Source organism: Marmota monax, unplaced genomic scaffold, assembly GCF_021218885.2.
Source record: "Marmota monax isolate L192 unplaced genomic scaffold, Marmota_monax_Labrador192_F-V1.1 WCK01_AAM20220418_F8-fsc00072, whole genome shotgun sequence".
NCBI classification, from domain to species: Eukaryota; Metazoa; Chordata; class Mammalia; order Rodentia; family Sciuridae; genus Marmota; species Marmota monax.
This window is the reverse complement of record NW_026692356.1, coordinates 2142393-2168757: the sequence shown is the minus strand read 5'-3', so window position 1 is coordinate 2168757 and position 26365 is coordinate 2142393. Positions and strand designations below refer to the sequence as shown.

At 36.7% G+C, this 26365-nt stretch overlaps 1 protein-coding gene across 1 annotated transcript in view; it reads right to left on the bottom strand.

Annotated features, from left to right (window-relative positions):
• Myo3a (myosin IIIA) overlaps window positions 1-26365 on the bottom strand; it is a 203283-nt gene that overhangs the window by 11426 nt on the left and 165492 nt on the right. Inside the window, exons 28-31 of the mRNA XM_046442267.2 lie at window positions 23950-24844; window positions 21965-22109; window positions 3073-3179; window positions 1102-1142 (exon numbers count right to left, since the gene is read on the bottom strand). Coding sequence (XP_046298223.1) covers window positions 1102-1142; window positions 3073-3179; window positions 21965-22109; window positions 23950-24844 — 1188 coding nt within the window. The remainder of the gene's footprint in view (window positions 1-1101; window positions 1143-3072; window positions 3180-21964; window positions 22110-23949; window positions 24845-26365) is intronic.

Genomic DNA, 26365 nt, shown 5'->3' with positions numbered 1-26365 from the left:
AGTCCATCAGTACATTGATACACACAAGGTTTTATGATCTTAATTTCCCTCCTTCACAGGGGACCCTCTGGCCTCCTTCTACCTGTTTGTCTTTAGGGAATTTATTTCTGTGCCAGATTCTAATTCCTGAACACCTTATACACACACGGGTGTGTCTCAACCATTTTAATTCTTGGATCTACTCGGGCCAGAGTCTTGCTCCTGTGGTGCTCAGCACCTGTGGTCTGATGGACATCACAGGATGTAAACCAGTAGGTATGGAAATCCACCAGGTCTCACAGGGCTTCTGGATAGATGTTTTTAAAGTTACAGATACCAATTTATAAATGGACTTTCAGGATGCCATCAATTCATAAATAGAAAACTCTGTTCATTCATGCATAAAAGAAGAACCCTCTTTTGTTATTAGCACTGTTCAGAAAGTGGTTGGCATTGATTAAAATAGTGGTATAGGGCTAGTGGTATAGAGAGCTTGCCTAGCATAAGGGCTGCACTGGGTTCGATCCTCAGCACCACATAAAAATAAATAATAAATAAAAGTATTGTATCCATCCATAACTGAATATTTTTTTTAAAAAGCAGTGGCATAATGTTAAAATAGTAGAGTATTGGTTGACTGAAATGTAGGAAAATGAAAATCCCCTGAAGTTAAGTGTGCCACATCTGTAGGTAACACAAATCTTGCTATCCTAACAAACCCATGAAAATAAAAATAAAACATGAGATTTAGCATGTGTTGAAGGAGAAAAAGCAAAAGGAATTTAGGGAAAGAAATTCTGCAAATATGAGTATGTTCAAATTGCCCAATTAAAACTATTCAATGAACTGAGAAAAGCAAATTCTATATTGGGGATGGTACCCTTTTTAAAAAAAAAAAACATGTTCAAGTCCTTAGAAAATGCTTCTTACAGTGCTGACTCAATATATTTTCAGTGGGAAATATCTTGTAAATTATACATAAACAACACATTTAAAAATATGTTGAAAGCACAGTATTACCAAGTGTATCCACATAATACACAGGATTTTTGACCATAATTTGAACAGTGGATTTATATCTCTGAACAAGAAGACTTGTTGAAATCTAGAAGTAATCATTACCTGTCTTTCCTTGGTCTTCGTTTCTCTTCTTGGATTGACTTCTAAAGGGAATAGAATTAAAAAGTTCTAATATATAACACTGTGTCATCATAGTCTGTAATATGATGGCATTAATGGAAGATAGGAAAGAGGGAAGAGTCCAGTGAGTAGATTTATAAATTTATAAAATTACTTGGTCACTCATAAAAGACCACATACTATGTGATTCTAATTGTATGGAATGTACAGAAGAGGCAAATCTATGCAGACAAAAAGTGGATTTGTGAAGGCCTAGGGATTGTGGGTAGGGAGTGACTGCTAATGGGTAAGTTTCCTTTTAGGGGTGGTAAAAATCTGGTAAAATTGGTTGTGGTGATGGTTGTACTAAAAGCCATTTACTTGTACGTTTCACATGGCATGCAACTTACATCCCAACAAAGCTGGGTGAGTGTGTACACTTGTGTATAGACATGTCTGTGTGCATCTTAATACAGAAAATGTAAAAAAAAATTAGGCAGTTTGATATTAATTTCGGAGCTAGAGAGAGACCTAAGCTCTCTCTAGATTAGGAGAGAGATCTAAGCTCTCTTAGCTAGGGAAATAAAAGGAGAAGAGCTCACATGATCAAATTCTGGGCAACAACAAGAGGGTGAGAAGCCTTCTGAAGAAACTCAAGAGATATCACCAGAGTATAGGGGAAGGACTCTGACTAAGGTGGAGTCATGTGTGAGCTTCATTGTATCTTGGGAGATGGAAAATCTGTTCTCAACAAATTCTCTGGGTTCTAGCACATTTTTCTGAGTTCTCTGTGGCATGGAGAAGAGTTGCTCCTCTCTGTGGCAATCAGGAGTGAGTAAATCAGTATTGCAAATGGAGGGCCCATGGAGGGAAAGAGACCTGGGACCGTGAGAGGATGCCACTCCCTGGCAGAGTTTCAAGTAGTTAAATATGACCAGTGGACATGGAAGGACCAGGATATGAAGCTGAAGAGCAGTCCCAGGTCCAACAAAGAAGGTCTTGGAAGGAATCTGGACTGTATACTAATGGAGCTGCTGAGTCATTAAAGGGCCTATCAAAGGAGGAACAAAATCAAAATTATGGTTTAGAAAAATTTTCTGATGTAGCTTGAGTGTGGGGTGGAGTCGGGGGTGAGATTAGAAGCAGTTAGGGGGGCTGGAAATACTCCAGGTGAGAAATGATGTTGATCTGAATTAGGGTAGATGCTGTGAGGTTACAGAAGGAAGATGAACTGCAGAGAGCTTTTGTCCATAGACATCAGTTTAGAGCAATGGATCAGGTATGAAAGGGAGAAGCAAGATTCGGGATGACTTCCAGGATCTTGGTTTAGAAAACCAAGTGGACAACAGTGGGATTTATGGAGAACAGGAACATGAGAGCAAGGGCCACCTAGCAGGGGTGATGTTAGTGAGTTCCCATCTAGAGCAAACTGTGAGTGGAGTCAGAAGACCTCGTAAAATTAGTGGCCCACACATGCTTACCTGTGTCTTGGGATCCTGAACCATGAGATGTGGATATGACATTAAAGGCTGCTTCTAGGATTAGATATTACAGTGAATGTGAACAAGCAAATCTTTAGGCCTATAATTTAAGGTGTTCAATGAATGTCCCCTTCTCTTTCACCATAACCCACCCATTTGCATTCCTTAATGCACGCCCTCTGTAGACAGCTCCAGTCATGATGGCTTTCCCTTTCTGGGTTGATATTTACATATAAGCTCAGATTCATGACCAGCAAAGAGAGTTGCTGGGAGAACACAGTGGGTATAGGACCACAGGAGAGGTCTGGACCATGAGGAAGAGGGGTGAGAGGACAGGAAAGTGCCCAGACACTCAGCTGGGGGAAAGTCAGTGAAGAGGCAACCCAGAGGTATCTCTGGTTTGCCAGGCCTTTCTCTGTGACAGTGTGCCGGATGCAGCACACTGGCCTTCAGAACATACTCTGGCTCCCGTGGGTAACAGTGAGCCACTTACATGTAGTAGATAATAGTATGTGGAATCTTCGGGGTTATTTAATGTTTTGGGTTTCCGGGGTCGTCTTGGGGGTCTCAATATTTTTGGTTCTTCTCCTTTAGAGATACCTATAAGGAAGGAGATCATGAACAAATATTTAAGTACAAAGACTTTTATCATGAAATGTTTTCCTTTTGGGGTAAATAAGAATTTATATGAGACAACTGAGGTGAAAACTAGGAGGAAGAGGAAATGTGTTCCCACACCAACCCTTACTATATTCCTCACCTCATACTATCTTCTAATTGTCTTGAGAGCTAAGGGAAAGAAACGAAGAGGAAGAAAAGTAATGTGGAGTAGGGTACACCAATTCATAGGATGGAGGAGGAGGACAAAGTCGGTAGAAAAATTATTCATTTTTATATTTTTGGTGATGATGGGGATTGAACACAGGATCTTGCACATACCAGGCAAGTGCTCTACCAGTGACTATTCAGTCCCATAAAACATTCTTAAAAGGGTCATTATATTCATACAACATCTGCTATTCCTTCATGCCCCCTTCTATGACACAGGTGAGGTGGCCCAACCATTCAAGCCCTGGGTGATCTTCATTTTAAAGCACCATCTGCTTATGGCCCAAATGAGCAGACTGCTCATTTGTAGGGTTGACATGTTTTTAGATGCCTAATCTATCTTTCATGAAAATTTAGAAAGACAAACCCTTAGAATTTTTGGATTCGATTTAAAAATACTGACCAAGAAGGAACACATTTGGTCATCTTTTCCTGCTCTCTCTGCCAGTATGGCCAACTTCTTAAAGCTAGAGCAACAGAACTCCTGATGATCTACATGCTTGGTTGCTTATGTTCATGACAAATGGCGTTATATTTACAGAACTAATAGGGCCTCTCACTGAATATTTCTAGTTTTCAAGACTCTTAAGCACCCCATCTACCAACTGCAGTTGTAGAGAATGGCTACTTGACAACTACATCAGGATCAGGGGGAGAGGTGGGTCTGGGCGCTGCTGGAGAATGGTGCATTCAACATATATCTGAGCATATATTTCTTAGCAAGACTTTAAGGGCAATAGATCATTATTGCAAATAATAAAGGGACAGCAATAGTTTCCAACCCACAGATGAAGAAATACAGAGAGAAACTGAATCATCCCCAAACATACTAATCCAATCAAGTTAAATCTATTCAAGTCAATGAATATATAATACTTAGTATATATAAACAACTATGGGAGGGTCAATCAGCTCCAATTAGCATGAAAGACTCAGATGTCTAACTTTCTAGTCTCATACCCAGCCTGCTAGGTGAGCGTATTTGTCACAACAGCACTTGTAGTCTAATAGTATCCAGTTCACTTATTTCAAAATGTGTGGGAAATTACAGGACGATTAAAGAAGATCAAGTCATTAGGAGGACTTTTTAAAGGTGAACTGCATGGACCAAAGCTAACCAGAGACAATCACAATAACCATAGTTTACTGCCCTTTTTTGAATAAAACAAAAGAAAATGAGTTAGTTATTAAGAGAATTATGTTAACAGGGATTAATAATAGCCTAGATACTTTTCTAATCAATACTTGGGATTTATCTCTCATTCTCTCTTCCTTCTCCATAGGAACAGGACAAGGAGCTAGAGGGAGAAAAAATATCTGTATATCTAGATCCTGTCATAGACTGTCCTAGGCAAAAGATGGTAAAGCTTTCATTCTTGCTAACACCCCAAATAGTAGTATTTTATATTTTTCTTTCTTTTCATTATCCCAGTGTTGATCCTTAAACAACTTCTATTTGCTCTTGCAATTTTTTTTCATTTTTTAAAGTGTCTTGATCATATCCACTTATCTCATTTGAATCTGAATGGCAAGAAACATGAAAATACAGTATCTAGTTAGTGTATATTCTTACTATTTTTAGAGACATTTCAAAGTGGTCTGTGACTAAATTTTAACTTGGCTCTAATACTATTTCAAATCTGGATTAAAATACCAGCACCTTACTATTGTAACACAAATGAAATTGAAGACGGCAAAGAATCTTATTAAATGCCACAAGAGTGAAAACCAGAAAAGACATTTCTGGTAATACAGGAATTCTTGATCTTGTCTCCATTTGTTCATCAAATGATCCCTATTCAATCTGATTTCAGTTACAAAGACTCTATTGAAAAATGCCTTCTTGAAGGTCAAAGGTACACTTCATTGACAAATCTGAAGGCCCTTTATCTGTCCTTATTATCTCTGACTTCCTCATCACTGAGCATTATCGACCACCTCTTGCCTTCCCAACAGAGGATGATGAGGTTTCTGAAGACAGATGCCTTATTTATTTTTGTATTCCTAGCACTTAAGGGAATGTTTGACATACAATAAGGGCTTAATAAAAGTTCATCCTGAATTCCTGCAGTTTGTACCAACTACTCCATGCTGACGAATTACTAATGCTCACCTCAGATTTGACCTTTCCCCCTACAAGAGCCCCTGACCTAATTTCTTATTCCCAATAAATACTTCTATCTTGAACTTCAGACTCAAATGAACCAATGGTCCTCTTTTTCTCCAAAATTCTGTTCCCTACAATTTCAATGGCACCATTATTTGTTGTCTTGATTCAAAATACTTTGTCCCTTTGCCTTAGCCTTCTTGCCTTCCTACAATGAATAACTTCTGCCCATTTTTTGACACATTCTTTGAAATGTCTAATATTCATCTCCCGTTCTGTTTAGTTGCTACTGCACCACTCTGGACCCACTCACCCATATGATCATTGTGTCAGTCTTAATCTGGTCTCCATGCTTTATTTCACAATCATAAATCAGATTTTTTTCTATCTTAAATATTATTTCAATTATAAAATTTCATTTTTAAAAAAATTATGATGGCTCTTTTTTTTTTAAACTAGACTTCTCCTAAATCCAGGTTATGTACAATCTCAGCAGTTCTGATTTTATGTCTTATTTATCCCCAAAATGAACTACCTCTTCTCTTTAGTCTAATAACCGCATGAGAATCCCAACACATTTTGTAGCCATAACTTTGCTTGTTCTCATCTTCTCATAGAAGAGCTTTTTATCACCTCACTGATCCATCAAGTGTCCTTCAGTGCCCATCTCTGGCCTTTGTTCTCCCTTCCAGGAAGCCTTCAATGATCTCCCTCTCACTGATAGCTAATGGTGCTTGCTGATTGTATAAAACATTTGAAACTCATTATGGAATAAATTGTGCCCCCTTAAAATCTGCATCTTGGAATGTGAGCATCTTTGGAGACAGGGGTTTTAAACAGGAAATCAAGTTAAGATGAGGTCAGTCACAGCTAATCCAACAGGACTGGTATCTTTATAAAGAGAAGAAGTTCAGACCTAGACACTTTTGTACAGAAGGAGGACCAAGTGAGGATTCAGGGAGAACGTGGCCATCTACCAAGCAAGGGGGGAGGCTCTAAGGAAATGGACCCTGCTGACATTGGACTTTGAGTCCCTAGAACCATGAGAAAATATATTTATGTGGTTTAAGCTACTAAGTCTATAGTAGTTTGTTATGTCAGCCCTGGAAACCTCATTTAAAACCTAAACCCACACTTCTTACCATCAACAATTTTTATCTATGATTTTGTGAAAACAGTTGGAACAGAAGTTTCTGGATGGAGAGGGTGATAACTCAGGTTTTGGTGTCCTCCTGCCTCCTCATGGGTGGGCCACATGCTTTAGGTGTTTTGAGATGCGAAGGGTGTTGCTTCCATTTTAGCTTAGAGGCACAGTGCTAAGTGAATAGTACACACTGAATATACTTTTGTTAACTAGATCAACAAACCGTCACATATAGAAAAATTAATTCCTTAGGCTTTAAAGACAAATAGAAATTAGAAAATCAATAAAATTCTTGGAAGGAAATCCAAGAGAATCCATTATGAACAATCTAGGGGAGTAAATGTCTTCATTCAAATTTAGAAGTCATAAGAAAGTTTACATATTTGCCTATTAAAAACAGATGGGGGGTTGGGGTGTTGCTCAATGATAAAGCACTTGACTAGCATGCTTGATGCCCTGGGTTCAATCCTCAAGAACCCCTCCCCCCCCACACACACACACAAAGTGACGGGGCAGAGAAACCTTTTATGCAATCAAGTCAGAGGACATGTGATAAACTAGGAAAACATTATTTATAGCACAGATGACAGATAAAAGGGTTGGTGTTTTTAATATACAAAGAACATAAACAACTACAAATGTAGAGACTGAAAAATGATCAAAAGATACAATAGGAAGTTCAAGATGAGCAAATTTAAAAATCAAGTAAGCATGGGAAAGCACAATCATACAATGAAATTAAAATAAAAATAAGATATTTTTTTACTCTAGACACATCAGCCAAGATTAAAAAGATGGATAACAATTCAGGACAGGATGTCAGGACAAGTGTATTCTTACTATTCGGGACAAGTGTATTTAATTGTTAAAAGAAATGTTGACTGTTAGAACCTTTTAGGAAAGCAAGCTATCAAAATCAAAAATACCTCTCAACTCAATAATCCTACCACTGAGGATTTTTCCTATAAAACTAAAATCCTAGTAGATAAGAACATTTTCAAAGATATTTAGTGCAACATTTTTCAGAGTGGCAAAATAATGTGAGACAAAGTGAATATCTAACAATGGAGAAAAATTTATATAATTTTTATAATCCCCAAATGGAATATTATGCAGTTATTAAGAATGAATTATAGCTGTACTAGTTGATGTGAAGAGTTTCCTGACAAGGAGCTGAGTGAGAAAATCAAGCTGCTGAAGGGTTTATATCATTCATCCAATTACATAAAATAATAGTAAAACTTTAATGTTGGATATATAAGTGCATGAATATACATCTATGGAAAATAGGAAAGAATACATAGTTTAATAATAAGCGGTCCCTTGAATGGAGGGTAATGTGGGTTGAGAGGGAGAACAGGAAAATGAACAGGAAAAAAGAGAAGAAGGAAAAAAACTACATTAAAATAACCTCTGAAATGTATGGTAAGGTCACATTTATGTAAAATTATAAATATGCATGTGGGTGTGAATAGTTATAAAGATAACAAAGTCAAAATGTCTGGATTTTTAGAATTTCTGATTAATTCTTGTCTTGTAGAATCTGCAGTAGTGTTTATTATTAACTATTTTCCCTTCACCAGGATAATCTAAAGTGGAGCAATGAATATTCTTTAAGGGTGTTTCACTTAAGATATTGCCACGCAAGGTGGGTGGGTGGTCAGTAAATAAAAATTACTGATGAATGCATTCAGCAGGTTCTGATTGCTCTGTTAACATTTCCTTGGATTATGTTTTTTAAAAAATTTAAGGGCAAACTTCCCTTGAATTTACCAGCATACAAATATTTCAGAGGCATAAGTTTACTTTGCCCTGTAATGGCTCTCTGAAATTTTGTTCCTTCGGGAGAGTACAAACTCCATCTACTAACATCATTCTAACCCCTTAATTACAAAAATGACATAAACATTTATAATCACAAATTATCAGTAGCATATCAATGTTGGCACTAGCAAAATTAGGTTTGTGGTTATTTTGTGTGATGTGCATGATAAATATTAGCTTGCAAAGGTTATAGCCAGAAGGTAAGACATCTATTTATATTGCAGTTCTGGTAATAATTTCCTTAAGTGTTTTAATTTATCAGAAATGTACCTCTTTTTTTCATATAGAATTGATAAGCATCTCAATATTTTTCATTTGAAGACAGGAAACAGATTAAAAACTCATTGCCAACATTTGCTTTAGAAAATGAAATTTCAGTATTATTCTCTTTTTAATGATAATTGCACTTTTACTTAACTATACCCGCACAGTATAATTTGCATAAGTATCCTATGTCTAAATCAGATATTAACAGAAGAGACCTTGTGTTGCTATATTTTTTTCTTTAAGACATCAATTCTTTAGTTGTTGTAAATTTCCATTTCCTCCTGACAGTCCATGACCTTCAAGCAATACAGTGAACTACAGGAAATCTTAGAAGGGAGGAATTTGCATTACTGTATGTTAAAGGCAGACTCAGCCAGTCATGGTTATGACCTGCCTTTGAGAAGCTGCAGCTTCCACCCTTCACCTTATCTGCCCTCTGCCAGGCTGGCACTTCAGGAGGTCTGCATACAGGTTCTGAGCTCATGGTGGACTCTCCAGTTCCCAAGTGTTCCTATCTGCCTTGCATGGCCTCATTCCTCTGGCTTCTGGAGATGTCTTCAATTCTAGTGGTTGCCTTGGGTTTGACCTCTTGCTTTTCCTGTGTGGTACCTTTCTCCTGAGTTTACCTGAGGCAAAGTGTTAAGGGCAGGGGCTTGTCCTGCTCTAGGTCCTTAGCACTAACCCATTCCTTTGGCTTTTCTTTTTCTACCAACTGAATACCAGTGCCCTAGGACCAGCTTGTTGGGAACTCTTGGTTTGAAGGTGTCAATTTGAGACTGCCCAGTTGCTTATGGTGATGCCCTGTTCAATAGGAGGTTCTGTGCCAGCCACGGAGCTATTCAGTTCTTGACCTTGAGGTTCAGATACCAGCTGCTGGGGGGAGAAAGTTATGGGTGCAAGCTGATAATCATAATCAGGCTGCTTATACTCATGACCTTGGTTCTGCTTACTTTGAAAAAACTTTCTCACAATAAATCCTTGGGATGTTTATACCTATATAATAAATGTGCTGAGCTTGCTGTGTGTCACTACCTTCCAACCAAGGAGTAGTTAACCACCGAGATCCAGTTTTTTCTCTATTTGTGTGTCTGATTGTCTTTTCTCCATCCCCTCCATGCCTGGTCCAGGAACCTGAATTAATGGTTATGCAGGACGTGGCACCAGCTTATGCCTGTAACTATCAATGGACTTTCAGCTTTTTGCCTCTTAATGATTTGCACTAATATTCAGAACCTTGAAAACAACTTTTAGTTTTATAATTATACTCTTAGATTTACATAAGGGGCTGCCTTCTGCCTCCCCCTCACCTTTCTTTGAGCGTAGACACAGAAGAAAGAGGAGGAGAGAGCAGCCCTGTCTGTAGGGTGGGAATAGACACACCCTCTGGAAGATTCCTTGTTTCTTGGAGATGATCAGCATAGATCAGCCATCTAATTCCCTCATCTCCATTGGGATGAGGTCCATGAGCTGAGGATATGGTCACACACACACACACACACACACACACACTAATCACGCTTACCTGCTGGGAGAACAAGAGGAACTCAGGGGTGGCATTTAAGACCCCTAACTACCTCTTGGCTCTTTTTCAAATTAATGTTGTCTTTATTTATCTGAAAAGAATATTTGGATATATAGCCTGAGATAAACACTGACATTCTTTTTCCTAAAAGGCCAAATGTTAAAAATTATTAATTGACTAGTCACAATCATTCTCTTAGATTGGTCTTTTAAAAACACAGAAGAGAATAACATTCTTGGATTCTAAACATGTAACATTTAGTTTTCTTATCACACATAGATAAGAATTTTTGGTTCTCATCAAGATGAGGTGGAATATACTGGTATTTTTTAAAAGCCATTATTTCTAATTAGAGTGCATTTGGTCACATGCTCTAAGCTGGCTTAGAAGAGCTGGCTAGAAGAGATGTCAAGCAAACTTCTAGTGGTTTGAGGCAGTTTGGTAGCAAAGATGACATAATGAGATGACGCTCTCATCATACAGCTCTGTGGAAGCTCTGTACCAGGTTGCAATGACATTAATCAGATTGTTAATTTTACATGAAGCAAACTCATCGAGGGATGGGGAGCATCCACAAGGCTGCAGAGGGAGCATTTTGTTTCCATTCAGCTGTTCAACTTTTCTAGAACTCTTGTTAATGAACCATCTCGAGTGTGGGCAGATTAAGCTGACTTATTTACGGTATTCCAATTCCCATTCTGCAATATTTTATCCAGTAGTTAGATTAGTAGTTAAATTGTAGCAGTCTGCTCAGGTTATTCTTTGAAAAATTAATTTTAAGGGCCATTACTATTCCCTGTATGAATGTGTCATTACTTATTAAACATTCTCTTATTGTCCAATTTGGTTTCTTGGCATGTACATAAATTTTTCTTTTTCAACTTATTTCCTTCTCATAAATGGGTTTCCTGGGTCAGTGATGTAAACTATTTCAGATTGTTATAATCGTTATTATTTTTACATTGTCAATCACTTTTCAAGATGTTGGCTCTTTACAGTTTTACCCTTATGTCTGGAAATGATTCAGCAAGCATATTCTCATCATTGTTAAAATATTTTTTCATACTTGCCATTTTGATAAGTAAAAACTAGCAACTTGTTTTAATATGTATATCTTTATTCTTAGAGTATTGTCATCTGCATTGCTTCTTCTACAAGCAAATTAATGTCTTAGTCCCATATTCCATTAGAACTATTGATGCTTTTCCTAATAATCCATAAGAACTCTTTCTTCTGTTCTACATGTTAACCTTTTTACCTTGTTCTAAACATTTTAAACAGTTTGTCTTCAGCTCTTTCAACGTTTAATGATGCTTTTGAATCTCTAGGTTTTAATGTTTGTGCAATCTAAATCTTTCATGGTTTTGCCTCATAATTCCTTTTTATTATTTCTTATGTTTTATCTTTTTCTAAGCAGAGATTGTGAAATATTCAGTTTATGAAATTGGTTTCTCTTGGTTTAGGTCTTATCTTTAAATGATTAAAGATTGATCTTCTAAAAAATATTTGGAAAATACTTGGGTATTCAGCATAATGTAAGGATGTATTTTATTTCTCCCCACCCCCCAATCAAAGAAACTTTTAAGCATTATCCATCCATTTCTTATAGGTTTGTGAGGTATCTTTTTGTAAATGACAGGTTTTTTGCTTTTTGTTTTTATTTTGTAAATACTCATTTCAAATTTAGGGCTACTCTCTTTCATTAATCTGTGACTAATTTTTATAACAAAGGCCTATGTTTTGAATTATTATTGCATAATTTTACTAATCAAATAAAGAAAGTCCTCATTTGTAATTATTCTTTCCCTCTCTGAAATTTACAAATGATCTTTAGGGGGATTTATTAAGTTCCAAAGAAAATTTCACAGAGATTTTGAATGCAACTTCTTTTAAACCTAGAAATTAATTTTGGAGTGGTCATGTTTACAGTACCTTATCTTCCAATCTAGAAACAATGTATCATTCCATCATGCACCTCTTCTTTTTGTTTCTAACGTTATCTTTTTAAAAAAAAATTTTTAGGTGTAGATGGACACAACACAATGCCTGTATTTTTGTGTAGTGCTGAGGATGGAACCCAGGCTGAGGATGGAACTCTGGACCCGCCCGTGCTAGGCGAGTGCTCTACCGCTGAGCCACAATCCCAGCCCCACACCTCTTCTTTTTGTGATTTTCTTGTAAGCTTTCCTACAAGATTTATTTTTGCAATGAGTTCTTTTCCCTTGATAAATTTTCTGGGAACAAATATGTAAAGTCGATTTCTATCCTTACTGGATTCTATTGGTTGTACAAATCATGACTTAGGTTCATACTTTGCATCTTTAAGACAAAATTCACATTGTCTAGTAATACTTCTACAATTCTATCTTTTCTTTTTTGATAAGTGTGATTGTCAGAAACTCTTCTTTGCTAACTTATTGCATCAATTAGAAATTCCCCCCAAATAAGAGAAAATATTTTTCTAGCAATTTATCTTAATCCTGCATTTATTTAGTGGAACTGCTTCTAGTGTTTTACAGTTAATTATGATGCTGATGTTTAATTCAGGAAATATATCTTTCATATTGCTAAAGAATATCCTACTTCTAGTTTCATAAGAGTTTTGTGTTTCATCAGTACTAGGTGTTGGATTTTATTGACAACTGCACCTGCATTTATCAAGATGACTTTTTTTTCTTTTGACCTTTAATATAACGTTATATTCTAAAGTATTATTAAGACAGTCTCTTTGTTTTTTATTTATTTATTTAGTGGTACTAGGGATTGAATGCAGGGGTGCTCTACTACTAAGCTATAATCTCCAGCCCTTTTTATTTTTCATTTTGAGACAGGTTCTCATTAAGTTGCTGAGGCTGGCCTTGAGCTTGCAATTCTTCTGCCTTAGCCTCCCAATTGATTGGGATTACAGGCATGTATCTTGGCTTATTTGAAAATTCCTTTAAAGTACTATTTCATTCCACTAGCTATTACTATACTTTTTTCTAAATCCATAACTGATCTAACTTTTTTTAAAAAAAATGTTGTTTCTCAGACTTTTGTTCTAAGATGTATGAACTTTGTAAAAGAGGTAACTTTCTATATTTTTGTTATACAGATTATATAGTATGGAAATTATCTGTTCTGTGAATATTTGAATGCATTTGCTTAAATACTACACATCCTTGGAAACTTTTTTGGAGGTAATTGTTCGATAGACAGATTATCATATTTACATTTTTTCTTTGAAATTTATCTTCCATCTCCACATTGCTTTTGTTAAACTTTATTTATAGCATGTAATATTTTAGTATTTTCAACTATCATTGTTATAATCTCATTCTAATTTCTAATATTTTGGGATCCTTTTAAAAATAATTAGCCAGAACTTTGTCTATTCTTTCATTTTTAAAAACATTCTTATCTTCATTTAGATAATTGTGTTTCTGTATCATCAATATTTTTTCCTTTTCCAATTTTTCCTGGGGTTGAATATTCATTTTTCCTTTTTAAAATAAAATTTCTTAGCTTATATCCTTTTATTCACATTTCTTTGCTCTCAATATACAATAGAAATATGTAATAATTTGAAATTTCCTATCATATTAGGAAATTTCTGGCTACTTCCCATTTAAATTAGGATCTGGCTACTTATCATTCATAATTTTAATATATGGCTATTCTTTTTTATTTTGAAATAACTTATAATTCTAATTTATTTACTATGACTTATAATTTGCAGATTTGTTTTCCACTTCTATGTTGTATTATGGTCAGAAAAAGTAACCTGGTTCAGTTCTGATTCTTGGGGGTCTATGAACTGACCCAGTATGTCTACTTATAAGGACAATTTCTAAAATACACTAGATATTTTAAAAGAAGGCATTTTTCTCTAGCAGCAAAATTATAAATACTCTGTAGATGAATTTGCCTTATTGGTTATATTATTATTTTAAATTTGCTATGCAGTTTATCTTTGATTTGATCTTGTTTAGCTAAAAACTATGGTATTAAAATATGTAAATGAAAAACTAAAATCTCTTTTTCCAATGCTGAATGACATTGTTGACCTTTGTGTATGTGTGCATTTTTTAAAAAAAGAATTTCATGGTAAGTTTGGAGGAAACAAACTGCTTCTATGTCAATTCAGTGTCCTCTGTATGTTAGAAGAGATAAAAATTATGAGATGGTGAGAGATAATTTGGGTTTAAAAAATTAAGTTGTTTCCACTTAAGGTTTCTAGTTTCAATATATTGCCTGAACTAATTCAGTCAGTGTATTAGAAATCCATAGTTTATAGAGTGTAAACTTACATAAGGCAAACTGTTTTTTTTTTAAATTTTTTTTTTAGTTGTTGATGGACCTTTATTATTTATTTATTTATATGCAGTGTGGAGAATTGAACCCAGTGCCTCACACTTGCTAGGTAAACATTCTACTACTGAGCCACAAACCCAACCCAGGCAAACTGTTTTTTTATAATTAGTATTTAATAAAATTATAATAGAAAAAAATGGTTCTCAAAGCAATTATGAAGTATGATTAAAAGTATTTCTTTTTTAAAGAGAATTTTGAGGAATTAGTAATGCTACTTATGCAGGAAGGGAAGTAACAAGTAAACTTAAGAAGGTAAGTGTTCACCAGAGGCATACTGATTCAGGAAGCAATAGAACTTCTGAAATCACATTATTTTCTACTCTTCATGAAAAGATATTCCTAGAAAATACACAGCTCACCATTATTTGAACTCCTTGGCTTTCACATGTGGAGTTTGTTGATACATGTGGAGATGCATTCTTGTACAGTTTGAAAAACACATTTCTAGATTCCAGCATTACAGTGAAGTGATAGAGATACTGTAAAGCAGATCAAATCTGTACCATAATAACTGAAAATACTAGGGCTATTTTGTAAATCTAAATGACATAAACATTTCAACATAAATAGAAAATTGCTATTTTCCCCTTGACATTTACTTGAAAGCAACATAAAAATATTTCCATAAGATCAACTATATGTGTATATGGAAAGGGACTGCTCTGACTTGGTATTGAACCTACTAATGATATTGGGTAAATAAAGCATGGGAATTATAACAGCATCCTTATTTATTAACCTTGCAACCCATTAAAAACTTTCAGCCTGTTGGATAGTAAGAAAAAGAGAAAAAGAATGTGCTTTGCGGGTACCAAAATATGTTTTGGTTTTATCAAATGAATGATCTGCTTTTTATTTATCATATAACTAATCTTTTCTTCCCTCTTCACAATGGGCAACACAAACCACCAGGTGTACCATAACTAAGCAGAAAAACATCCTACAAAGGAGAACTCTGCAGGGAGAAATCATGCAATACAGGTGATGTCAATATAGACAAATACTAGAGCATTTTGTTAGGGTCTGTGATCCAATGGCCATGCTCTAATTATCACCCTCTCATACTGTATTTCTCTCAGTGGAAATGCAGGTGTAGTTGGCTCCTCTCATTTTCAATTTATAACAATTATTTCCAAAAAAATGACAAAATAAGTTCATATATTTACCTTATTTTATTTTTAAACTTAATTTGTCCTTGGCTTTCATTTGGATATAATTTTACCTAATACTTCAACACATTTAAACATATATCTCACAGAAAGAGCCCTTATAAAATAAAGTTACAGTTACAGGTTATAGTTTGTTAAACTTCATTTGAAAAATTTAATTAATCTTCATGTATTATCCATGTTTTCTAGGGCTTTAAAAAAATAAGAGGTAAGATTTTCCAGGTCATTTTCCATAATTCAGCCAAGGCTTAGTGAGTTCTTCAACACAGAGCTGGGTATAGCAAATTATCAAAGATACCTGCAGGTTTTTGAGAGGTATGAAATAAGTTTTGATGGCTTTTAGGCTACTGTAATGGCAGAGTTATCTGTAAATAAATTTGACATTGGTTTCCAAAATTAAATATTTCCTGGGAAAGTATGATCTTCCAGGAAGTATTGTCCTGCCAGATGGCCTGTGGAACCTGTGCTAACACATCAGCCATTCACCTGTATCCTTCTTCTGCAGGTGAGAACAGCTGCTTGCACTTCAAGGTTTCCAATTCTGTGGTTAGCACTTCTGATTAACTAAGGAGATAGCGTATCTTTAGAAGACCTTCTTTTCTGACTAGAGGAGTTTAAGAGCAGATAATATAAGAAAATGAATCAGCATTTAAAGACTATAATGTTACATTCTACATTTGATAAAACCAAATTTACAAAAATCTTACTCCACTGGCCACTGTACTTTGTTCCAAAATAGTGTTTGAAGGAAATTAAGCAGCTTTTCAACAAATTAATAGCAGTTAATTACTGTCACTGTGCAATGCAAAAGACCGAAAATCTACTTGAAGAAGGCAGAGATAACATATATGAAAAAACTTTGAGGATAAGTACATACAGATTTTGGTACTGATAATCTGTTCCCTCCAACAAATGTGCATCTGAATACCTTTTAGGAAGTTTGTGATGCCTGTGAGGTATGTAAAAATAACTGTGGAAAAAGCACTAGATCTGCAAGAATCTGGAATGGGTCATGAGAATTCTTGGTTTAAGTGTGGAAAGGAAATAAATCTAACCGAGGAGGTGAAAGACCTTTACAATGTAAACTAAAGAACATCAAAGAAAAAAATAGAAGATACAGAACATGGAAAGATCTCCCATGTTCATGGATAGGCAGAATTAATGTTTTTCAAATGTTCATACTACCAAAAGCAATATACAAATCTGATGCAATCCCCATCAAAATACCAATGCCATTCTTCACACAACTAGAAAAAACAGCCCTAAAATTTATTTGGAAGAATGAAAAACTCAGAATAGCCAAAGGAATTCTAGCCAAAAAGGCAATGCTGGAAGCATCACAATAGCTGGCTTCAAATTTTACTACAGAGCTATAGTAACAAAAATTGCATGGTGCTGGCATAAAAACTGATACATAGACCAGTGGTACAGATTAGAAGACACAGAGACAAACACATACAGATACGGTCATCTGATCTTGGCAAAGGTACCAAGAACATACAATAAAGAAAAGACGACCTTTTAAACAAATGGTGCTGGGAAAACTGGTTATTCAAATGTAGAAGAATGAGACTAGAACTTTCTCTCTCATCCTGCACAAAAACCAACTCAAAATGGATCACAGACCTAGGAATTAGACCAGAAACTATGCAATTCCTAGAAGAAAACATAGGGTCAACAGTCCAATAGTTAGGCACAGTCAATGACTTTCTCAATTGGACCCCTAAATCTCAGGAAATAATGCCAAGAATTAATAAATGGGATGGCATCAAATTAAAAGCTTCTGTACAGCAAAGGAAACAGTTAAGAATGTGAAAAGAAAACCTGCAGAATGGGAGAAAATCTTTGCTAGCTACTCTTCTGACTAAGGATTAATATCTAGCATATATAAAGAACTCAGAAAACAAAAAACCAACAACCCAATTAACAAATGAGCAAATGAACTAAACAGACACCTCTTAAAAGAAGAAACACAAATGGCCAACAAATCCATGAAAAAATGTTTACCATCATTAGCAATTAGGGGAATGCAAATCAAAACTATCCCAAGATTTCCTCTCACTCCAGTCAGAATGACAGTCATCAAGAATACAAACAAATAATAAATGCTGGAGAGAATATGGAGTAAAAGGAATGAACAATTTTATACTGTTGGTGGAACTGTAAATTAGTACAACCACTATGGAAATCAGGATGGAGATTCCTTAAAAGACTAGGAATGGAACCACCTATGACCCAGCTATACCACTCCTTGGTATTTATCTTTAAGAGTTAAAATTATCATACTACAGTGACATATGCATACCCATATTTATAGCAGCATAATTCACAATAGACAAACTATGGAACCAGCCTAGGTGTCCATCACCTAGGCTAAAGAAAATGTGTGTGTATATATATGTATATATATACATATATACACACATACAAAATAAAGTTTTATTCAATCATAAAGAAAAATGAAATTATGTCACTGCAGGAAGATGGATGCAACTTGAGAACATTATGGTAAGCAAAATAAGCCAAACTCAGAAGGTAAAAAGTTGTATGTTTTCTTTCATATATGGAAGCTAGAGAGAAAAAAGGAAAAGAATGGTGGTGATGGGGAATCTCATGAAAATGGAAGTGAGATCAGTAGAGCAGAGAAAAGGGACCAGGAGAAGGGGGGAGAGGGGAAATACTGGCAAATGATATTGGCCAAATTATATACTTATAATGGATGCATGTACAAACATGTAACAACAAATCCCACCAGTATGTACAACTATCATGCACCAGCAAAAATATGGAATTAAAAAATGTTGACAGAAGATTAGCAAAAATAGGCTGTTCTTAAAGAAAAATTAGAAAATCTAACATAGGATGGAATTTTCCTATCCTGAGATAAAGCTGCACAACCAAAGGTACAATAATGAATTTGGTTCCTTTGTGAGGATTAGATATTAATCAAGCAATATCTGGCCCAATTTGTGACCTTGATTTAAATTCTCTGGCCTATATTTTATAGTGAGTGTTTATAAGCTATTCAAAAAATTTTTAAAATAAACAGATCATTAAAATATATGAATATGGTTTGTAATCACAGATATGGGGGATAAATCTCTCCAAAAGGAGCCCAATGATTATATCCCTCTTTCCTTCCGTGTCTGTTCTAATATTCAAATAACATTTGGAGAATTCAATTAACAACTGTTAACAAGTAGAAAATTTCCTGGATATTTTATAGTTCTTTTTTTGCTCTCTCAGCATCATTTTGCCCACTAGCCTATTAAACCCCCTTCTTGCCCTGGCCTCTGAGGTTCCAGGCTCCCTGGCCATCCTCCATCTTCTTTGGTTGTTTCTCTTTGCCGAGTCTTCTCTACCTGTCCTGCCCATGTCTAAGCTCCTGTATTAAGCCCCCTTCTCCTTCCTCTTCCCCTTTCCCTCTCTTCTCTTCTCACTGTAGGATTCCCTGCAAAATCCTACCTAGTACATGGCTTCAGTTACCATGTCAGTGTCCACCTGCCTACCTAAGAGACCTGAATTCATCAACGGTTTCTCTTATTTGACATGCCTTGACCCCAACCCACAGCTCTGCTCTTCATCTAACCCTTCCCACCTCAGGTATACCCTGCTGATCATGCTGGAAACCTTGACTTGCCCCATCTCATGCAATCTATCACCAAATCCTATGCAATCTATCACGAAATCCTTTGCAATCTATTGACTGATCAGCTTTAAACTACCTTCTTGACCACCTCCTCCTCCAGACTGCCAGACTCTTGTGCTGGCCTTCCACATTTCCCTTCATGTGGTCAAATTCTATTCACGTAACGTGATCAGAATGATCTTCTAAAAAATGAAGCTGTTTGCCTATACCAAAGTTACATTTTTTTTCACCACTACAATTCAGATTCACAAAAATATAACTTAATTTTCCTAAAACTAGACTTAATTTTTACTTCTTAGGGCTCATCTTTACTTTCTAGTATTTTTTTTTAACAAGTCCTAGTTCAACTCAATTGCTTTCAATTGTCTTAGTGTCTAAGTAAACTTAGCCATTTTTGGTTTCTGACCTTCCCATTTGTCAGCTCAGGGCCACATCAAAGTTGGGGGTAGAGTGGGAGATTTCAGCATCTCTAAGGCATTAGTGAGGAGTGGACACCTGTTCTGTAGCCATTTTGGGCTGTTCAACAGCATCTGTTGAGTGACTTGTCCTGTCTAGTCTCTGGTCACTGGCATCAATGGCATCTTCCCTTACTCCTAGATTTTGGAATGTCAGGTCCACCCAGGTCCTTCTGTGCCTTCTGGGTCACTTCAGACCCTCTCAAGGTACTTTCTTTGCTACTCTTGGGCACTCAGGACAATTAGATGTTTGCCAATTTAGCCTTCAACAATTGTAGAATACATACCCTCTCCACCTCTATAGGGAACAAAAAGATTCTTCCTCTAAACCCAAAGGGTTAAAGAAATGGTTCTGACTTACAATCTTCTTCATGTAAGCTAATAATTGATCTCTGATATTCTTCTTAAGTCCAAGTAAAACAATGGAAGATTAAAGAAGAAAGTGAATCATGACTTGATTTTCTAGTGTCATTCTGCTGCTTTTCAGGCCTCTCCAAAGTCCCTGGAAGTTCAAAAGTGATAGCCAGGCCACATACCAACAGCTTCCACAACCTCCCAAGGTGGTGCTTCCCACTTCCACCTCCTCTTTCCAGCCATGGACTTGGATAAACATGGACTTTATGAGCTGCTTTGTAGAGGTCCTGCCTGGCTTCCCCTGCATCCCCACACCTCTGCACCTCACTGCCCACACACACCAGCATAGCCACATGCAACCAAGTGGGAATCTGCCGCTGATACCTTCCTCCTCTGCCTAGTCACAGGTCATGTGCCTTGGGGCACAGATCATGGGCAACAGCCAACCTAAGGACCTCTGGGGTTTAACTTGTTAAAACTCTATTCTTTAAAGCAAAAGGTTGTGGCCAGAACTAGGGAGCAGGAGAGCATCAGCAGAAAGCACCCAAGTGCCAACAGGTACACAGTTCTTTGGTTGAAGTTTTTTTGTTGAAGCTTTAAGCTTCGCCACATTCTTGACTTACAAAGCAATACTGCAGGGTAAGTGATAGAAATATTGCCTATTTCCCCTCCCTCCCATGCTAGGAGAGTAGCTGAGCTTATCTTAGTATTTTATTGCCTCAGAGATTTTGTAAGGAAGAAATCAGAAGCTGTACAAGGCCCGTTGCTCTTCCTGTCTTTCCTAAAAGTCAAACTCATTCCAAAGATGGCATTAAGTATCTGGCAAGAAAGCAGAAGGCCTAAAAGAAAGTGAGGGAAAATAAATGCAGATTCTTTCAGAAAAATCTCCCAGAGGTCAGCTGGGTCCACATAGATGGGAATCCTGAAGCTTTGATCAGGCCACAGAGAGGAGGCCACCTGGAACATGGCGGACAGTGAGACTCCAGACGTCCAGTTCCCAGGTGCAGCCTGTAGGGTCTGAGAATAGCAGAGATTCTCAATTTGAAGGAGGCCAGCTGGGATGATGGGTATCCCAGCAGTAACTTCACAGACAAATGTCTGGCGAATGCAGACTCTATTTGACCTTCACTGGCCTCCCTCGGCCTTTGTACAGCCCTGTGGTGGGGGATTGATAATTAATGAGATAGAATTCTTCACCATTTTAGTTTGGTGCCAAGGGGGCAGTGTATGACTGAGGCTGACCAGAAGAAAATTTTATAATGGTATTTCTTATGTATCTGGGTTTTGTTCATCTGAACAGAGATTTGCACTTTCCACCCTATACTCAAGCTTGCTCATACTGACCAAAGAAATAGAAATATTTCATGTGTTTGTTTTCTTTTATTGATTCTAAATCCTGGCCTACTTTCTCTAAACCATTGTTTATTGTTCCCTTCTGGGTGTCATATGACAAGTTCTAATTAAAGTGTGTAAAAGACAAAAAAAAAAAAAGTAAAAGAAGAAAACAAGAGGAGAAAGATGTATGAGAAGGTAGGAGGTGGGAAGAACATTCTGGAAAAATGTGTATATGCTTATAAGAAATGGAATGGAACAAAGGTTTCCCTGGAGACAGAACAAGTCACCTCAAATATACCAAATAATACAGGTGGGAAACTAATAAAGTGTCTGGCATTTTCTCCCCCGTTAGGAAGTTCTGGCTTTATTGATTTTTACCTGAGAGGCACTGCTGAGAAGAAACCCGTCCATTAATTGACTTACAGGGATCAACACCCAGATAAAGTGGCTTCAGTTGCTGTGACAAAATCATTTCATTCATTTTTTTCTGCAGAATGAAATATTCTTCAGATAACTTTGATATCTAAAAAGGTCACGTGTCAGAACAAATCAAGAAAAAGAATTCTTAGAATTCCATAGGAACACAGCGGTCTTCTGAATTCTTTATTAACATTCCCTGCCACTCCCATGCCCTTCTTTCTCTAGAACCCACCCTGACTCCTGTACCAAAGGTCTGATATAGTCCTCACTTAACATAACTTCCCCCTTTGTGCTACTCACTCATCTCACATTTCTCATGAAAAAACTGACAAACATATGCTACAGTGTGCCATGCCATCTCCATCAAGTCCTTCCTGGGGTTCCTGAGATCTGACATCTGCCCTTATCATTCTGCTGGGATTGCCTTTCTAATTCTATCCTGAGGAAGCCCTCTGCTGCCTTTCACTATGCTAAGCTTCCCTCCTTTTCTTTCTTTTTAAAGTATTTTTATTAGTTATAGATGGACACAATACCTTTATTTATTTATTTTTTTATGTGGTGCTGAGAATGTAATCCAGTGCCTCACACATGCTAGGCAAGCACTTTCCCACTGAGCCACAACCTCAGCCCCTTCCCTTTTTTTCTTTCCAGTCTTAGCTTGACTTCAGGACAACTCTCTCTTTCCAACCTACCCACCTCTGACAACCTGGCTGTCCCGCTAGGGTTGCCTGTGGGCTCCTGCTTGTCTGCCTCTGTGGAGCAATGAATCCACCCCCATGGTGTCATTAGCCAGCCCCTGGTGGATGAATCCGTGATGCTAATTCTTTTTGGTGTCTCAGTGATATAGCAGGTCTAGGTTTAATCCCTGATTTGACTATTGGAGTGAGCAAATTTATGCACCAAATGTGAATTCACTATCCATTCATTCATGAATGTAAATTCACTATTTCCAGGTGCCTAAAAAAAACCAAAATAGGGACTAGGTAAATTAATCAATGGCAGACCTCCACTGACAGCCAGATGTTGGAGATGTTAGACCATTCCTATAGCACTAAGGTGGGGACCAATGCCAATGATTGCATTTTTCATGGGCTCAGCTGCCACCAGAGACTAAAGGCAGATTGTAAGGGTTCAGGGATATTAGATGATACTTCCTTGAACTGGCCTATTATGATATTTCTTCTTATTTTATATACCATTGACTACACTAGGAATTCATGTATTTTAGAGGTCACCAAGTTAAAACCTTTCACTTTATACAGCATAAAATAAAGTGCTAGGACAAAGTCATTTCCTTCAGGTTAAATGCCTAGAAAGAGCAGGAACTTAACAGGAACTGGTTCCTATATCTCCCCACAGTAATAATTTGTTAGAAATCCATATATGCGTGCCAGAAGCCCTAAAACCTGAGACATGCCTATGGGTGATATGAAATAATCTCCATGAGAGAATTTCTTGTGTTTTTTTTTTCTTTGTGATCTTAATTATCCATGATCTGCTTATTATTGTGAGGGTTTCATTAGATACATATCTTACTATGACTACATATCTCATTTTAACATCTAATTATGCCTTTTCAACTAAAACTGGAGTCAGGGAGAAAGAATAGACTAGGGGGCTTACAAAACTTATATATTTTTTTAGCAGTAACAAAAGGTCTCATAGAAACATGAAATTTTGCACTATCCAATCCCAGTCTTTTAAAACCTCTCCAGTATCCTCACTACATGAAGTTTCTACCACATTTTTTTTTGCTTTTTTTTTAATCACAGTAAATTTTTAAAAAAGTATACAGCATTTAAATAGTATAATCCTCGAGACACTTAATTAAAAAGGTCTCAAACAGATGAAACAATGCATCAACTATTCATCATTTGTTTAATTAAGCTACTGGGTCATTCCCAGAGATTTATACTAGTAAATAAATTTGTTTGTATACATACCTCTTTTGAAAATATCGCCAAATCACAGGCTGCTTTTTCTGAAGTTGCTTTTGAGTATCTGTCATCCTTCATCTTGATATTGGGGGTTTCCTCATGTTTTGTGGGACAGGAATATACACTGTGGGTGTTTCTTGTTACTTCTCCTGGTGTTGCAAGAATCTTTTCATTCTTAAAAGAAGGAGACACCCTGCCCTCCCTTAGTTGCTGCCTTTGCATAAATCCCCCATATTTGTTCTGAGTGAACACAGCAGCTTTGCTTTCTTCCTGGTCCTGTATCACTGGTTCAACGGGCCTCTCTTTGACTGCCTGGTCTCTCTGATGGCCTCTCTCCTGGCTGTACACGGATGAGTTCTGGGTAACTACAGAAGTCTTTTCTTTTTCTTTGCTATGATGTGCATTTTGAGAAACTGACCTTTGGTTAAGAGTAGGTTCCCAAGTCTTTTTAAAGGAATTCTCATTCTCAGCTAACCAAAGTCCTGGGTCGCATGGCCCTTCTGATAGGATCCCCTTTCCCAGATATGCTGCTTTTGATTCTTCAAAATTCCTTTCTTCAGTGTACCTCTGATAGTGACTCTGGATCACAGTGTTTTCCTCCTTTGTCTTTATTTTGTTTTCTTCTTGGTCTTTGATATACTTCTGTTTGGGGCTTACTTCTTCTGCCCAGGGGTGCCCAACGAGGTACAGTTCTTGATCAGCCTTTTCTCCATACACATTATTCACTTTTTGAGGAGTTTGATATCCTCTGTTGTTACTCTCAACCGCATTGGTGGCTTCCCCTTTGGTTTTGAAAGTAGAAGCCTTCCCTACCAAAGGACTCCCTTTATTATTTGAAGCTGGAATCACAATTTCATTAGTAGATACTGCATTTTCTGTCTGTTTCTTCACAAAAGATTCCCTGCACAAAAAATATTAGATCTGAATACATGATGATACTAAACGAGAGCTTATTACTTCTTTTGGCAACAGCTACAAGCCATAAAAGGGTGGGAGAAAAACAAAAGGAGCAAAAAGAGCTCAAAAAAAATTTTATCAAGTCACATTAATCAAGAGCTTCCCAAAATGTTCTCTCTACTCTATTCTACAACTATTTGAATAATGAGAAAACAAGTTTCAGCTTAGAGGCAGATATAGCAAGCACACAAAGATCCATATTTTCATTTCACGAGATATCCAAAATTCTAGGAATTTAATTGTATCATTTTTAGAACAAAATGCCATGTGATGAGAGGTTGTGGGAAACATGCCTAGTTTTGAGACCAGTAAGCTGAGTGTGTACATGAGGTTCAGGTAGATAGTTTAATAACCACCAAGTATATTGATCACAGGAAATAGCTTACAAAATTAAAGCTAGAGCAGTGTCCTGATACAGCTCATGATTGTTGTTGCTTTGCCAATATCCTTTAAAACTGATTTCACCTTAACTTGAAGATAAGGAAATTGGTCTTCTTTATAGCTCCCCCTCCTCTGCAAGCCAAGGCCAAAACCCTCACAAGAGCAATACAGACATGAAAATGGCATTTAGAATCATGGCATTTGCAGGTAAATGGATGGCGTTGGAGAAGATAATGCTAAGTGAAGTTAGCCAATCCCCCCAAAACAAATGCTGAATGTTTTCTCTGATATAAGGAAGCTGACTCCTAGTGGGGTAGGGAGGGGGAGTTTGGGAGGAATAAATGAACTCTAGATATGGCACAGGGTGAAAGGGAAAGGGAAGAGGCAGGGGATTAGCAAGGATGGTGGCATGTGATGGTCATCATTATCCAAAGTACATGTATAAGGACATGAATTGGTGTCATTATACTTTATATACAACCAGAGATATGAAAAATTGTGCTGTATATGTGTAATAAGAATTGTAATGCATTCCACTGTCATTTATTTTTTTTTTTAAATCAATTAAACAATGGCATTTAGGTGGAGTTAAAAAGTCACAATGTGGCATTCTAATACCTCTCCCTTCTCTCTGGCGGGGCTTGTGCTCAACACTTTCAAATCAGCCCAGAACACATGTGAGAGTTTTGGTCTTTTGCAATTTGGTTGTGAAGAAGGACTCTTCTGTGAGTCAAAGGTGGAAAAATCTCCTGGGACTCCATTTTCTTAATACCACTGACCACTTGTTAGGCTTTCTCTGGCATCTTCTGAAGGCCTATCAGAATCTTGGATGAAACAGAAAACAATGCAGGGAATCATGAATCCCCACCATCATTTCGAAGAGTGGCCATGCTAGTAATTAAATACTTCATCTTAATTAAACTCACCAGGATATTTATATTTAATCAAAATAGGCAACTAATGCGAGAAGATAAGCATGTAATCTCTAAATGTCTACACTCCACGAAAAAAAACAAAACATTATAAGTTAGTATTGAGACTTCAAATGCATCTTACTGGTAAGACCTTGTATGCACTGCTCAAA